The 16,449-nt window shown below is 42.2% G+C and overlaps 1 protein-coding gene across 2 annotated transcripts in view; it reads right to left on the minus strand.

The window, feature by feature from the left end:
• Nucleotides 1-16,449, minus strand: part of LEKR1 (leucine, glutamate and lysine rich 1) — a 268,864-nt gene that overhangs the window by 49,118 nt on the left and 203,297 nt on the right. For both annotated transcript variants that reach the window (XM_073579001.1, XM_073579000.1), the window contains exon 7: nucleotides 14,732-14,813. In XM_073579001.1, the coding sequence (XP_073435102.1) occupies nucleotides 14,732-14,813 (82 nt within the window). The remainder of the gene's footprint in view (nucleotides 1-14,731; nucleotides 14,814-16,449) is intronic.

Consider the following 16,449-nt stretch of genomic DNA (forward strand, 5'->3'; position numbering starts at 1 on the left):
CCCTCCCTACTCTTGGTATCTGTTTTGATCTATGTGTTTATTGGTATGCTATATTATCTATTGTCTGTGTTTATTGGTATGCTATAATATCTATTGTCTGTAGAAGTCCCCTCTATAATGTAAAGTGCTGCGGAATATGTTGGCGCTATAGAAATAAAATTATTATTATTATTTCCCTATTCCATTTAATACTAAAGCAGACAAAGTCACTTTCAACCCTTGTGGATTTTAATGTGAAATGTTTCAGATTCAAGACCATTTGTCAAGCACAGGCAACTTATATCCTTATTTGTCACCAATCAGCAGGACAATCTCTTATCTATATGTTAGACACCACTGGTGTAGACATTAATAAGGAAATCTATAAGATTTTCCATGAATGGTTAAACTGGCAGGTGCTATCAGCTCCAGTCACAGGCCATCAGTACTTATAATTTTTCTCTGCAATGTTTTCAGCCATGCCATATTAGTTTTTGCTATGTTCCTCTCAAATGTACATTTCAGCTGGATGATAGGCACCGGTATACAGACCTCCGCCCAATTACAAAACTCTGGCTATGGGAGCAGCACCCCTCAATCACTAATTTACCCATTTTTAGGCATCCTTTTCTCAAAACAAACTCAGACTTTATCCTCTTTAGTGAATATGACCATAACAGAGGGAGTCCCTCACCCTAAGAGTTCCATCTATCGGCCAAAAATGAGAGCTGCCCTGTAGGTAAGCTTCTGTTAGGTTGGTGCAGGAATTTAGACCAAGGGTGATCAGTTCATGACCTCAATCACCGACTGAGTGGAGACAAAGACATAATGTTCATCAGTAAATGTAACATCTGTAATGATTTATCGAACATTTATAGGGCCGTATAAAATACCTTATTAGTGTTTTAAAATCAGACTATATGTTTCTAATACAAATCGTAATGTAATTGGATATCGCTCTTGTATTAAAGGAAACTAACTCACAATCAAGGTAAGTAGAACGTTTCCGAGAGCTGCAGAATGACCCAGATATGCTAACGTCATCACCTTGAATACGGTAATTACAAAGGAAGATTTACGAAGGCTGTTGCCTCACTGTATCATTAGAGAAACATAAATAGTTGTTTCTTTTTGGTCCAGGTGAAGAAAAGTACATGCACAAGGGGATTTTTAGTATTCAAGACGTTTGACATAGAATCACAGAATGCTAGAGTTGGAAGAGACTTCCAGGATCATCGCGTCCATCCATCTGCCCAATGGAGGATTCTCTAAACCATCTCAGACAGATGTCTGTCCAGCCTCTGAAGACTTCTATTGAAGGAGAACTCACCACCTCTTATTAGACATATTAGTGCTTGCTTATATTGATAAGTTTAGAGGGGCCATCCAGCTCTACATTCTTCAAATCGGTAGGTGAGCAAGGCAGAAGATGTCACACCTACAGATCGATGATGTCTGCCGCTAACACATCGAACCTGGCAGATATCTGTAAGGGTATGTGCACACGTAGTTTACCTGCGGATTAGGCTGCGGTTTTGCCCTGCGGTTTATCACCTCTACAATGAAGGAGATGGGAATCTGCAGAAAAGAATTGACATGTCATTTCTTTCTGTGGATTTGAAACCGCAGCAAAACCGTGCGGAAAATTCCGCAGCATGTGCACAGCGGTTTCCATTTTACATAGAGTAAAATGGTACTGTACAACGCAGCAGATTCTGCTGCAGACCCACAGGGCCAGAAACGCTGCGGATCCGCATCAAAATCCGCAGCATGTGCACACACCCTAAACATGACATGGGGGGAGATAAGCGGCGCTGTAATCCCCCTTTAAGAAAATGATGTGACAGCTGTCCTATCACTTTAAATTATAGCAAGTAGGCATCTATACGCTGAAGCAATATTTATCAACTATTTAATTGTTCAGACCTACGTTAAGTTAGGGGTAAGACAAAACTGTCCTTTTATTATGTTTACTGAGTAGCTGCCATATTAGAAACCTGCTATTTTATTGCCTCACAGACACTTTGATTTCTTTCTAAGGGATGTTCATCACATCTGCAATGAAAAAATACACAACTTTACACTGGTTCTAAAAGTCTCCTATTGTTTTGTATGTACAGCTCCTCTAAAGAACGAGGCGTCTCCGTGGTAACAGACTACAAACTCTGTGTAGTCAGAATCTGCAGATGTATGTTACTATTAAGAAGACCGATGGAAGGCAATATTATATAGCAGAATCACACTACACAGAGATTTGTTTTGTCATCTGTTACCATCAGCACACATAAGCCTGTGCAGACTCCTATGGTGGCCGCTGAGGTCCTCCATCAGCACTGCGGTGTCAGCCATAAGTCCATGTACATCTCCCGATCTCAAATAGGGTAGAAAAAACCTGGAGACAGATTCCCTTTAACAATTGTCACTGTGCAGAAGATCTACATTCTTACCACATTATAATCAATCATGTTACCACCTCTAGTAATCTTGAAAAGTATATTATCATAATTATACAATCAGTGATGCCACCAGTGGGATTTATATGGGTAGTTGCAGGAAAGAAAATCACTCAGATGGCCCTTATCAGAATGCTAGGACTAGAATACTGTACTACCAAACTAGTCATTACTGACAAAAGATGTGACTCAGAACAACGTAAACTATGACTGATGGGAACATCCTTACCCTTGACGAGGGCCAATTATAGCATGTACTTATTCCTCACATGCCACAATCATTCTAAGCCGAAGCCCACGTACATATGGCAGACATACACACACTCATTCATAAAGATGTTGCTCCAGATTGAACCACTTGTACGTCTAGTATCCCAGGCATTTAACCCCTGAGATGCCACAGTCACTATTGGCATCTAAGCAGTTAGAGCCCTCACTGTATCTACAGGTGCATCTCACAAAATTAGAATATCATCAAAAAGTTAATTTATTTCAGTTCTTCAATACAAAAAGTGAAACCTCATATATTATATAGAGTCATTACAAACAGTGATCTATTTCAAGTGTTTATTTCTGTTAATGTTGATGATTATGGCTTACAGCCAATGAAAACCCAAAAGTCATTACCTCCCGGCAGCGTTCAGCTTCCAGTCAGGGGGGCGGCTGAGTGAGCTGTCCGTCAATGCCGGGGGCGCATGTACAGCCGTCACTCTCTATACACAGAGCAATGGCTGAACGAGCGCCAGCGCTGTCCCCATGACTGGAAACTTAACGCGGAGGAATAATGTTCATTTCCACTGGGCAGCAGAGCTTCAAGTGAAGGCACTGCGCAGGTTCAGAACGCTATTAACCTGCAGACTACCTCCATATCTGCAAGTTAGTAGCGTTTTTTTCATGTGACAGGTTCCCTTTAATTAAACTGTACATAAAGCCCTTTTTCGAGCCAAGCGTGTTGTAAGTAACCTACCATTTGTGGGTGTCTTTTTATGGCTGTTTGTCTCACGTTTTTGAAAATCCATTAATCAATTTAAAAAAATGCAAGCGTCTCTTGACGTAAAAACTTACAAAATGTACAAAAAGACGAGCTACCATCTTAAGGCATTCTATAGCCTTCCCATTGATTGCATTGTAACATGCAGAACTACAACTATAATGGAGCACGTTCAGAGCGGAAGATGCAAATGGACACGTTACTTCTTTTAAACGCTCGGCACATTTTAAAGTTTGAACATGTGAACAGCAAGTTGTTTTTCCATAGAAACGTATAGGAAGATTTTTTCGAGGGTTTTGTGAGCGATTTTACTGCCAGTTTTAGAACAAAAAAGTGCAGTGTGAACATAATAAACACAGGGCCTAGGAGAATACAATGCTCAACCGGTTCAATTTTTCCATTTTCCGTGTGAAAAAAAAAAAACATTTTCTGAAACGGCTTCTTCCAAGAAAAAAAAAAGCTCATTGGGAGGTGACAGAAGTACAAAATGCAGTATAACTTCTACAGCACGGTGGCTCAGTGGTTAGCACTGTTGATTTGCAGCGCTGGGGTCCTGGGATCAAATCCCACCAAGAACAACATCTGCAAGGAGTTTGTATGTTCTCCCGATGCTTGCGTGGGTTTCCTCCCACATTCCAAAGACATAATGTTAGGGAATCTACAGGGTGGGCCATTTATATGGATACACCCGGGTGGGGCCACTTCAAAATGGCCACCATGGCCACCACCCATCTTGAAAAGTTCCCCCCTCCCATATACTAACGTGCCACAAGCAGGAAGTTGATATCACCAATCATTCCCATTTTATTTAGGTGTATCCATATAAATGGCCCACCCTGTAGATTGTGAGATGGCCCTATATAAGTGAGTAAAATAATTAAATACATATTTCATGAGTGTAATTTTAGCATATTGCATGTATGGTTTCACATACACATTTTTGTTTTTAAACAGCCCAGTTTTTGTGGTAGATTTTCATGTCGTTTTTCGGGGCAAAGCTAATTCAAAGTGGTTGGAAAATGTCAAAGTGGAACCTGTATGATGCCTCCTGGTTCTACTTCTGACTTGTCCTTAATAAACAGACTGAGAAACGAGCTCTGCCAGGGTGAAACTGCCCTTAAGCCCCCGTTACACACTGCGATATCGCTAGCAATATCGCTGTAAAGTCACCGATTTTGTGACGTAGCAGCGATATTGCTAGCGATATCGCTGCATGTGATACTTACCTCCGACCGGCTCCCCCGCTGATTATCGCTGGTCGCGCGAGAAGGTCCTGGATCATTTCTCGTCGTCAGCTTCCTGCTGGGCTTCCTGTGGCGCCGACGAGCGACGCGTGGACGCGGGCGGGAGGACGTCAGGATCGCCGCGTCTGACAGGTAAGTAGCGACCCCCGACCCCAGCGATGTCGCTGGTGAGATCTGCCTGTGTGGCAGCTCACTAGCGACCACTTAGCGATGCACCAGTGATCCTGACTGCGTCATATCGTTGTCGGGAACGCTGGTGCATCGCTTAGGCTACTTTCACACATCAGTTTTTTGCCGTCAGGCAGGATCCGGCTATTTTTAGAAAAAACGGATCCGGCATAAATTTTGGAGAACTGTAGAAACGGATCCGTTTTTTTGCTGGATCCGTCTAGCAGGTTATATCTGTTCCTGGGGGCTGGCCAATTGGATCTGAGCATGCGCAGACTTAAAAAACCGGATCCGGTGGCTGGATCCGTCTTTTTCTGGATCCGGCGCATTCCGGCGCCCATAGACTTTCATTGTAGCAATAAGCTGGAAGCGCCGGATCCGGCGCTTCCGGCTTTTTCGCTGGAGACAAAAAACGTTACAGTAGCCGTTTTTTCCAGACGCCGGAATGGGACAAGTTGCCGGGGTCGGCAAAAAACGGATGAAACGCAATGCCATCCGGCACGATCCGGCGCTAATGCAAGTCAATGGGGAAAAACTGGATCCGGCATTGCATTTTGCCGGATCCGGTTTTACAAAAAAAAGCCGGATCGCGCCTGAAGGCAAAAAACTGATGTGTGAAAGAGGCCTAAGTGTAACGGTACCCTTAGACTTCAAACTTAAGATTTTCTTTCTTGCTAAGCTTGTAGGTCTGGCCGAAAGCTCAGACCAGATAACAAGCTAAGAAAGGCCTGGCAAGAAGCGTCAGTAATTAGCAGCCCGTGCTCAATTATTCATTCTTCCCTGTGGAACAAATTAGAGTTCACCTCTCTGTACATTTTGTTCACTTTGTTAGGAGATTTTCCATGCAGCCCCGTGAGGGGTTAAACAGGCTGCTGTTACCTGGAACAAAGAACTAACAAATACTGGTTTTAATCACTTGTTGACCAGGAAAGGAATGACAGCACACATGGGAAGAGGCATGCAAATAACGACATGGCAGAGGCCTGCTGTACAGCGAGATCCACGTCTATCGCCTGTCAGTTGCCATGGTGAGGTCCATATATTTATACTAACAGCGCCGGCTGATCCTATAGAGCGTCTTCTGGGGCTGCAGAACAATATAACCAGAATATGAGATTTATTTCTCTAGGCAATTCTCATAATACTATATTATAGCTGAGTTGTAACATTGTCCATAAGGAAGCGTCGGTGCTGTACTCAGTGAGCAGATGAGAACTATTACACAATAGGACTTGATTTCCCCCATGTTAAAATATTTATACAAAAGGTTTTGGTGGTAAAAGCAATGTGTTGTCATCAATTCCTGCTTATTATCGTCTAACGATGAAATGTATGACCAGCCCCCATGTAATGTGCATCCAGCGCAGGTTAGTGGTATCTCTAATTTACTTACTACATACATACAGCGGGTAAAATAAGTATTGAACACGTCACTAATGTTCTAAGTAAATATATTTCTAAAGGTGCTATTGACTTGAAATTCTCACAAGATGTCAGTAACTATCCATCCAATCCACACAAGCAAATCATAGATGTCCATAAATTAAGTTATGCAAATAAAGTCCGTGGAGCCTCATTTAAGAGTCTCAAACACGGGACTATCCAGATCTTCCTCCAGGGAAGGACCCAGCCAAGGGGTGGCTCCTTTCGGAAACCTCCATTACCACCATATTAAGTGGCCCTTTAAGTCAATATCCAGCTCTTTACGAGTTTACAGATATGACAAGGGAAATACCAAGGCCAGGTATCCATCCACAGACTGGTCTCCCTGAGGTCAGTGATTGTTTCGTGATGATAAATTAAGTTATGTGTAATAATGGAAATGGCATAGGAAAAAGTATTGAACACATGAAGTAAGAAAGGTGTGTAACGCCATGGAAAGTCACGACACCAGCTGAAATCTATCAGTTATTAGAAAGCAATACTACCACTTAGTGAAAAATAGTATCAGCTGGTTCAACTGATGGCCTATAAAAAGGTGTTTCATTATCAAGGTGCCATACTCAAGTCCTCGTGCTAGAGAGACTGACACATGAGCGGAGATGCGCAGCTCCGCCTCCACCCCCCTTAAAGCCACATGGGATGCCTAACACCAACTGACCACATGTGAGTGTTACTTTCTACGTTCATCCATCTTTTATTTTATACTTGTCTAATGTACATATCTATTGTCTCAATTTTATAGCAACTTTTATCTGTAATCACTGCCCTACTTTTTCGGGGAATAAATGATTAAATATTTAGCCTGTCTCCATGCTCTAAGAATCGAACTATACGGCTTTGTTAGATAATCGCTACTAATTTGTCGGGTTGGCTTCGAACCCCTCCCTTGAGTCTATAACTTAAGCGGAGAAACCAGGAGCTAGTGGCAGTGCGATGTGTACGGTGATTGCGGCTTGCTGGCAGTACAGAAGGGTCATATATTGCTGAATGAGGGGCTGCGGCCACAGCATTGATAATTCCCTTACTGCAGAAGCCTAATTGCCGGTTCACAACAGGCAGCCCGTCCGGCGACTAATTATCCTAGGTACAGTTCCCTGACTGACCTGAGGGTAAGTGGGGCGCCGGAGAGCTGCGAGTTCCAAAGTGGAACTGAGAAAGTGGGATGTACAGAAATCCCCGCAGTACTTAGAAGATTGATAGCAGTGGTGGGGCACCCAAAATACCCCCCCTGCGGCAAATTGTAGAGCAAGATTAGCTTGCTGGATATTTTTGTCACATGGTGCCAGTGGTGGGATAACTAAGATAAGCCCCCACAGCGCCTGTGATAGCCGTGTGCTGGCAGTGTGTCGCGTCCCTCCGTCCGCTGATACACCCGTGTCAGTGGTGGGATTGTGACATAGTGGTGACACAGGGTCCGCTGTCGTCGCGTTTTGGTGGCAGCGGGACCCCCGTTAGTCGCCGTATTGGACGAACGGTGGTGGGCTGTTCGTCACATATTGGTGGCAGCGGTGGGATAACTACCGCTGTTCATCACGGTGGCAGCACGGTGGCTCAGTGGTTAGTGCTGCAGCCTTGCAGCGCTGGGGTCCTGGGTTCGAATCCCACCAAGGACAACATCTGCAAGGAGTTTGTATGTTCTCCCCGTGTTTGCGTGGGTTTCCTCCCACATTCCAAAGATAGGGAATTTAGATTGTGAGCCCCATTGGGGACAGTGATGATAATGTGTGCAAACTGTAAAGTGCTGCGGAATATGTTAGCGCTATATAAAAATAAAGATTATTATTATACAAGAAACATCTCATGATAGGTATAGCCAGTGAGCCGTTTCAAGACCTTTGCAACCTTAGGCTATGTGCACACGCTGCGGATTTTTTATCTGCGGAACCGCAGGTAAAACCGCTGGTAAAATGACCTGCGGTTTTCCCTGCAGTTTATCATCTCTACAATGGAGGAGATGGTAAAACACAGCAGAATCCGCAGAAAAGAAGTGACATGTCATTTCTTTCTGCGGATTCAAAACCGCAGCTTTTTCGCAGTTAAAAATCCGCAGCATGTGCACAGCAGATTGTAAATCCCATAGGATAACATGCTACTGTACACTGTCTGCAGAACCGCTGCAGATCCGCAGCAAAAAAACGCAGCAGAACCGCAGCAAAAACCGCAGCGTGTGCACATAGCCTTATTGTTGCAAAACATGTTGATGGCATTGGATACAAAAGTATTTCTAAACAGTATTTCAACAGATACAATTGTTTCAAAGAGACATACTTGATAAAAATAGTCTGCCATCTACCAAGATGATGAAGATGAAATGAGGGTGGACATTTCAGCAAGACAATGAGCTCAAACACACAGCCACTTGTATTCCTGGGGTTGTTATGACACATGCATCCTGCGCCTAGTCAGCTCTGGCATCACTGTCCCCGTCTTGGGACATAAACAATCAAGACGTGAGAGCTGTGGTTGGCAGCTCACTCCTCCTTGATTATTTATATGTCCGAAGGTGGGGACAGCGACGCCAGCGCTGATTGGGCGCAAAACAACCATGCCATAACAACTGCATAGGAGCCCCTGGAACGCGAGTGCCAACACCGATTGAACGGACCGGCATGGGAGGTGAGTATAAGTATTTTTCTTTTCACTGGGGAAAACATCCAGATCAAGAAGGGTTTGTCCTAGTAGTGGACAACCACTTTAATGTTCAAGTCTGCAGTCACTTTATGTGACTATCATTTCATAAGATGGCAATACTCCCTTACACATTAAGCAGTGCACAATTATTTAATGGATTGTCTGGGCAATGGACAAGACAGTTTCTTAAAATTCTGTTACAATCATATACACTACTAAAAGACGTGATTTTTTAAATAAAGCAAATAACTTCCTATGTTAAATAAATGTACGATTCACAGGGGCAGACCACATTGTAACGATTAATATCGGACCACTTTCTAGAGCTGTAGAACATCACCACACTCGCAACTACCAAGACGGGAGGCCCTCCATCTACTCTCTATTATCCTAGTTGGGCTTGTAGAGCGGATCACTGCACATGTGCCAATGACTCATTGTAATCAGGAATGCAGACAACCTAGGCTCGTGGTTACTTTTACTTGAAATGCAACTTACTTTTTATTCCTGTAAGTTTAGACTTTGTACTCTGCTTTTTTTTAAAGTATCCCTAGATAACCTTCAGAAATCACAGGGTTGGCATGTATTCCTGGGAGTGCTTTTTTTTGCTTTATGTGTTTTTTCTCCTGCAATTTAGCAAACCAATACAGTCACAACATTTTCCCTGCTCTCCTTGCACTGCCCAGTTTTAATTCGTCAAGTTAAGTTTGACTCTTGGAAACCATATGAACAGTGTTTCTTCAACATGTCCTGGCTTGGGTTCACGTTCTTTTTTTGTAACAGATAATTTGCGTAGACAATAAAATTCCATCTATAAAATGAGTGTCCGCTAATTCAGATATATATGTCTAATGAAGAAGGGTAAATTTACTTGGAATCTCAAAACACCATAATGGGGGGATAACCAATTATGATACCCCTTGGCTGCTTTTACTAGACATTATGTTGTGATGGGGCATAGTAAATGTTTAGTATTTATTTCTTCGCTAGTTACAACTCCATTACAAAGTCTCATTTCTACAGTTTCATAGTTGCTCTCCCTTGGAATTTTCCTTAGCTACTGCCTGTGTAGTCTTCTGAAACCAATATTATATTGTAAGTGTAATACTGTATAACAAATAATATAACATAAAAAAATAAAAATGGTCAAAAACATCATCTCCAAAAGAAAGCAGATTCCAATTTTCATTTTTGCACCGGAGGCATTATTGAGGCCCCTTAATCTTGACTGTTCTGTAAAATCTGATCTGCCATGGACTAAATGAACCAAAGCTTTTACAAGGAAATATTTCTATTTTTTTAAGTTAAAAAACACTCATTCCATGTATTAAACCATGTAAAATGGCTACTACCAATGGCTACCTCCAGCTAAAGAATAAGAAAAACATTTTGTCGACTTATTACATACTTTATGCAGCCTAAAAGAACATCTTTTGGTAGCACATCAGCTTGTGCAAATCGGGGATGAGCGGCCAACAATATGCAAACTGCATGGGGACCGAGCGATTGTATAGACTACTGTTTGTCTCCATACAATTTGCAATGGCCGCCCTCAAACCAATCAACACTTGTTATGAGCTGAACTACAGAAGGAGTTCTGTCCTTTACGGGTAATTTTTTGTTCAGGTACAAACACGGCACTCATTTGACTTAGATGTTTTTTGATTAGCAGGAGACTGTATAGTGGATGCTATTTGTTCACAAGCCATGGCCTGGCATCACAAGTTTTTGTGATCTGTTCAGTTGGTGCTACACATAGAAGAAATCAACTTAAGGCCTCAATCAGACGGCTAATTTTTGCGTAAGAGTGCAATCCGTGGTTTTCAGAGAAAGCACTTGTACCTGTGATAGTATATTCACAGCACAGTCTATTCACTTTGTCGATTTTTTTCTTTGGAATGAGTCTTTTGCTAAAAATTTTGGAAATGTCCAATTTTGATTAGAGGGTCAGATCAACATCAGCAATGGAAGTCAATGGGGCCATGAAAAAAATCAGACTGCCCTCGGATGATATGCCAGTGTGGTGAAATTTTCACGGACTGTCAGAATGGAGAATGTGGACAATTTTTTTTTAAATACAAGAAAATCAGATGACACTCCTACCACACTCTGATCAGACTGAGATCAGTGTCTGATCAGAATAATAGGTCCGATTTTCTTGTCAACGGAAAAAATGGACATCTGAATGAGGCCGAAACGAGGTCAGGTCACATAGAAGTAGCAAGTGGGCTTACACAATTTGATCACAATGAGTAATAAGACCTCATGTTAATTTGTAGAAATAGAAATATTTCTTAGCAGATATAGATGGATGTACTAAATTTTGATGTGCAATCAATTTTTTCCCCACAACTGTGAAGTGGATGCTCCTGTTAGTAACAAAGACCATTTTTCTCACCTTTGATCAAGTACTTGGGTTCATAAGCTGATCATACTTTTAGGTAGTTTATCTACCATGTACTTGTATTTAAAAAAAAAAAGACATAAAAAACTTTGCTTGGTGGCTAGAATAATTGCCAAAACGAATGCAAGTCCAGTTAGCAATGATTTGGTATCAGGACACATATACTCTTAATTAGTATGCAATCCTTCAGTAACGCTGATGGAAATAGGGGAATAAAAGCTAATGTATTAATACGTATCGTCTCGATAGCATCCAAAAAAAGTGAACTTAATGCCTTGCATTAAAAATGTATCAGAATCCAGTGATTAAAGAATGTTCATGAGAGAATGTAATTTTATCAGCAATCCAAATGAGGCGTTGCTATGCTTTCAAAATATTTGCAGGTTGTCATGCATTCAATCTTCTACTTGTGGACTTGAAAGACAAGCCTACTGAGAAACGCACAAAGAAAACACTTTGCAAGCATCTTTCGAAAGCTCAGCACATTGCAAAAAGTCGATGGTCACACTAATATGTGATCCAGAGCAATTCTTGCTTCCAGATGAAGTGCACATAAGAAATTACAAAAAAATGCATAATAATGTGTAGACCATGTGCCCTGTCAATAAATACTAACTAAAAGCTTAGATGATCTGCTGGCCATTTTAATCCTTTGCCCGTTCTTTTTATGTGTCTGTTTTTTCCTCCCCTTTTGCCAAAAATCAGAACTTTTTTATTTTACGTCAACATTGCCAAATGAAGGCTTGTTTTTAATGTGACGAGTTGTAGTTTTTTCGCACTACCAAAATTCTGTGACACACCCTTGGTGTCAATATGATCACTGCACCCCTAGATGAATTCATTGAGGGGTGCAATTTGTAAAATGGGGTCACTTATGGGGGGTTCTGGTACCTCATGGGCTCTCCCAGTGGGTCATGGCACCTGCAAACCATAACAGCAAAATCTGGCACTCCTTGCCTTCTGAGCTTTGCACTGTGCCTGAAAAATATTTCCTGACTACATGTAGGATATTGGCGCACTCAGGAAAAAATGGAGCTCAGTTTGTTGTAAAAAAAATTCCTATTAGCCCTTAGAAAAATTAAAAACTTGGGGCTAAAAACATTTTAGTGGTAAAAATGTAATGTATTCTTTCTTCACTGCTTAGTGGTATAAAATTCTGTGAGGCACATGTGGTGTCAATATGATCACTGCACCCCTAGATGAATTCATTGGGGAGTGTAGTTTGTAAAAGTTCACATATAGGGGGATTCTGTTGTTCTGGCACCTCAGGGGCTCAGTCAATGTGACATGGCACCCTCAAAGCACTCCAGCAAAATCTGAACTCCAATTTGGCACGTCTTCTCTTCTGAGCTTTGCACTGTGTCCTTGGGAGGGTCTAGTTTCCAAAATGGTGTCACTTGTGGGGGGTTTCCAAACACGACCACAATTACACAGTATATAACAGGGGCACTTTTTTTTAAAACATATACAATTGTGGAACTTCTTATTATTCCAAGATAGGTTGACAAAAATGAACATTGTTCATGGGGAAAACCCCTTTAAATAGATTGTATTATTCTATGAATGCAGTAATTTCAGGGTACAAAGAGACTTGACTGTTGTCTTCCTCTAAGGCAGTGGTGAGGAACCTTTCTTTTGCTGAGGGCCATTTGGATATTTACTTCATCCTTCAGGTGCCGTATAAAATTATCAACTTGAAAATTACCCTGCTTTATTTGGTTAAACATTTAATTAACTCATCCCTAATGTGATGGCTGGAACTGCTTCTCTTTGGAGCGGCTGTGATGTTTGGTGCTATGGATAATGTTGCTACTCGCAACTTCTTTTCCAGGTTTGCGTCGGTCCGGAGAGCAGTCAACTCTTTTTGATGACAAATTTTGTAGAGAACTCGCACCAGTAAGTCATACAGAACACAAATGCAGATTACACTGCAGGTATCCTGATAGTGGGAATTTCATCATTGGTCTTGCATCATTTATAGACCTCAATCAGTGGGACGTCTGCGGTATACATCACGTAGGAGACCCTTATAGTGTTGTATACATCACATAGGAGACCCCCGAGACTGCTGTATATACATCACATAGGAGACCCCGAGACTGCTGTATATACATCACATAGGAGACCCCAAGACTGCAGTATATACATCACATAGGGGGCTCCAAGACTGCTGTATATACATCACATAGGAAAAACCAAGACAGCTGTATATACATCACACAGGAGACACTGAGACTGCTGTCTATACATCACATAGGAGACACCGAGACTGCTGTGTTCATCATACAGAATACAATCAGACTATTGTATATACATAACATAGGAGACACCAAGACTGTTGTATATACATCGCATATGAGACACCGTAGCTATATACATCACAAAGGATACACTGGGGCTGAAGTATATATATCACGAGACATGTGGCTGCAGTACATACATCACAGGTGACATGGGGCTACGGCATATACATCACAAGAGGAAACATGGGGCTGCGGCATATACATCACAGGAGGAGACATGGGGTTGTGCTATATACATCACAGAAGAAGACATGGGGCTGCGGTATATACATCACAGGAGGAGACTTGGGGCTTCGGTATATACATCACAAGGAGACATGGGGCTGCAGTTCATGCATCACAGGAGGAGATTCTAAAGCTGAGGCTGCCACTGCGATCTTCTGTGGGAGGGGAGAGCACTGCAATCTAACTCGCCCACAATGTAAGTCCTGGCATTGGCTAGCATCAGGGTGTAATTGGTCATTGTATGCACTGCAGCGTTCAGTAGTGTGCACTATGGGCCCGCAGAGGAAAAAGAAATTAAAGCGCTGCAAGCCGTCAACAGGCAGCTGCTGGTCAGAGCACTGCGATCTGCCCGGCAGCCAAAGAAAATGTCATCGCGGGCTGTTTACAGTCCTCAGGCCTGAAGTTCCCCCACCACTGTTCTATGGCATTTTAACAGAAAGTCCAAAGAAACAATTGCTTTACTATCAATACTTTGACATCATCTCTTCTAAGAACTTCAAGGAACATTTACATGCTTATGAATGAATGGTATTTGCAGATCTTGCATAAGTTTGAGCTTCCTAATGTAGAGTTAGTCGCCCCTTTAAGACATCTGACTGATATGTTAGTATTGTGGCTTCCTGTTATAGGAGGAGAGGGCTCTACGCAGTCCTACTCCCTACAGTGTAAAAAGGGTTAAGTGACAAAGTGTATCTGAAACATTCCCTAAGTAACCGTTGCAGACCTTTGTCAATGTCATCTGCTATTCCTTTCATAAGCAACGGATATCTGTGAGTCAGCTGCAACATATTATTAAGGGGGTCGCACCGCTCTTGTCACAACGAGAGAAGCGGTTGTGCTAAATTGTCATATTAGGTGTTTGTTTAGGAATAGAAAGCAAAGCTGCTTACATGGAAATATCCTTGTGGTGTTGCATTTCTTTAGTTACATTATGGAAATCCGTTCTTACTGTTTCCAACTGTTGTTGTAAATCTGGAGAAAAGAAAACCGTTATAATTAATCAGTTGTATTCTATAATTACACAATCAGATTACAAACTGCTTTTATCGTCAAGAAAAAAAAGAGAGAACAAAAAACTGACTGTTCTGATGTCTGAACAGTAGGCAGGAAGTGTTAACAGAGATAGCCAAGGGTTTGCGTCAACGTAAGCAGCACCTGCCGGGAGCCAAGATATTCTGCCTGGCATGTCAAGAGGCGAGCCTGATATCCGCTGGAACAATATGTTGCCTCGTTTTATCCCTCTAACATACGGCAGGCAGAATAATGACGTCCTGGGCCGAATTTATTATTTTCACAGAAAGTTTTGTTTTGCTTTGATATCACACCTTAGGCTACTTTCACACATCAGGTTTTTTCCGACAGGCAGGATCCGGCTATTTGTTAAAAAACTGGATCGGCAAAACCTGCCGCCAGATCCGGTTTTCTCTCATTGAATTGTATTAGCGCCGGATCATGCCACATGGTCTTCCGTTTCTTCAGGTTTTCGCCGGATCCAGCTAAATGTTTCATTCCGGCGTCTGGAAAAAACATCTCTAGTAACGTTTTTTGTCTGTGACGAAAAACTGAACAGCGCTTCCGCTTTTTTTGCTATAATGGAAGCCTATGGGCGCCGGAATGTGCTGGATCCGGAAAAAGACGGATCCGGCCACCGGTTCCATTTTTTTAAGTCTGCGCATGCTCAGATCCAATTGGCCAGCCCCCCGGAAACAGATATAAACCTGCTAGACGGATCCGGCAGAAAAACGAATCCGTTTCTTCAGTTCTCCAAAATTTACGCAAGATCCGTTTTTTTAACAAATAGCCGGATCCTGCCTGTTGGAAAAAAACTGACGTGTGAAAGTAGCCTTAGACTCCTGCTAGTGATTACATTAACAATAATCCACAGTTTCCTTTATTATTCTCTTTGATTTTTGCCATCGTGCTACTTGCTTGCTTGTTTGCCTGTGTTTACCTGAGCAACGTGCCTGGCACGTGATGGGCACTAGTGAGAAAAGCAGGAGTTGTGCCAATAACATCTCTGATATAGTGCACCTGTCCTGTCTGCTTACAGCATATCAAGGAGTGCATCATAAAAGGGAACACAGCACATTACCATTCAACGCCCTGCCCTTTTACAACCACTATATATATATTTGTCATGGATACACGCGCATATACAGAGAAAGGAAGAGCTGTTGGAAGCGCTCAAGGCCATCTGAGCCACCAGATGTTATTTCAAAATGGTTTAACCATAAAAATAACAATTAGACTGATACATATAATGATTTGTACAAAAAACTGTAATGAAAGCAATATTGTTGTCATGAGCAAAAACATGTGGAGTCACTTTACCATTCAGCCCCGGAGGCACTGTAATGGGCACGGCCATGGAGTCATTAGACCAAACTTTATACACTGATATTTATATTTCTGCCCACTCTGAACCTGACCCCAACTTTTCATATACATTCAATTAGATAGAGCTGATTTGCGGTACCAAGGAGCGGCCATTAAACAGCACATTGAGCTGTGTTGTTTCGGCCCCTTACTCTGTTTACATCCAACCATCGCTGGAACTGGCAGCTGTTGACAGGTGGAGGTGCCAGGTCTTAAATGCCCACGGATCGGA

This window comes from Dendrobates tinctorius, unplaced genomic scaffold (genome assembly GCF_039654945.1).
Source record: "Dendrobates tinctorius isolate UK_male_01 unplaced genomic scaffold, ASM3965494v1 ptg000060l, whole genome shotgun sequence".
Classification (NCBI taxonomy): Eukaryota; Metazoa; Chordata; class Amphibia; order Anura; family Dendrobatidae; genus Dendrobates; species Dendrobates tinctorius.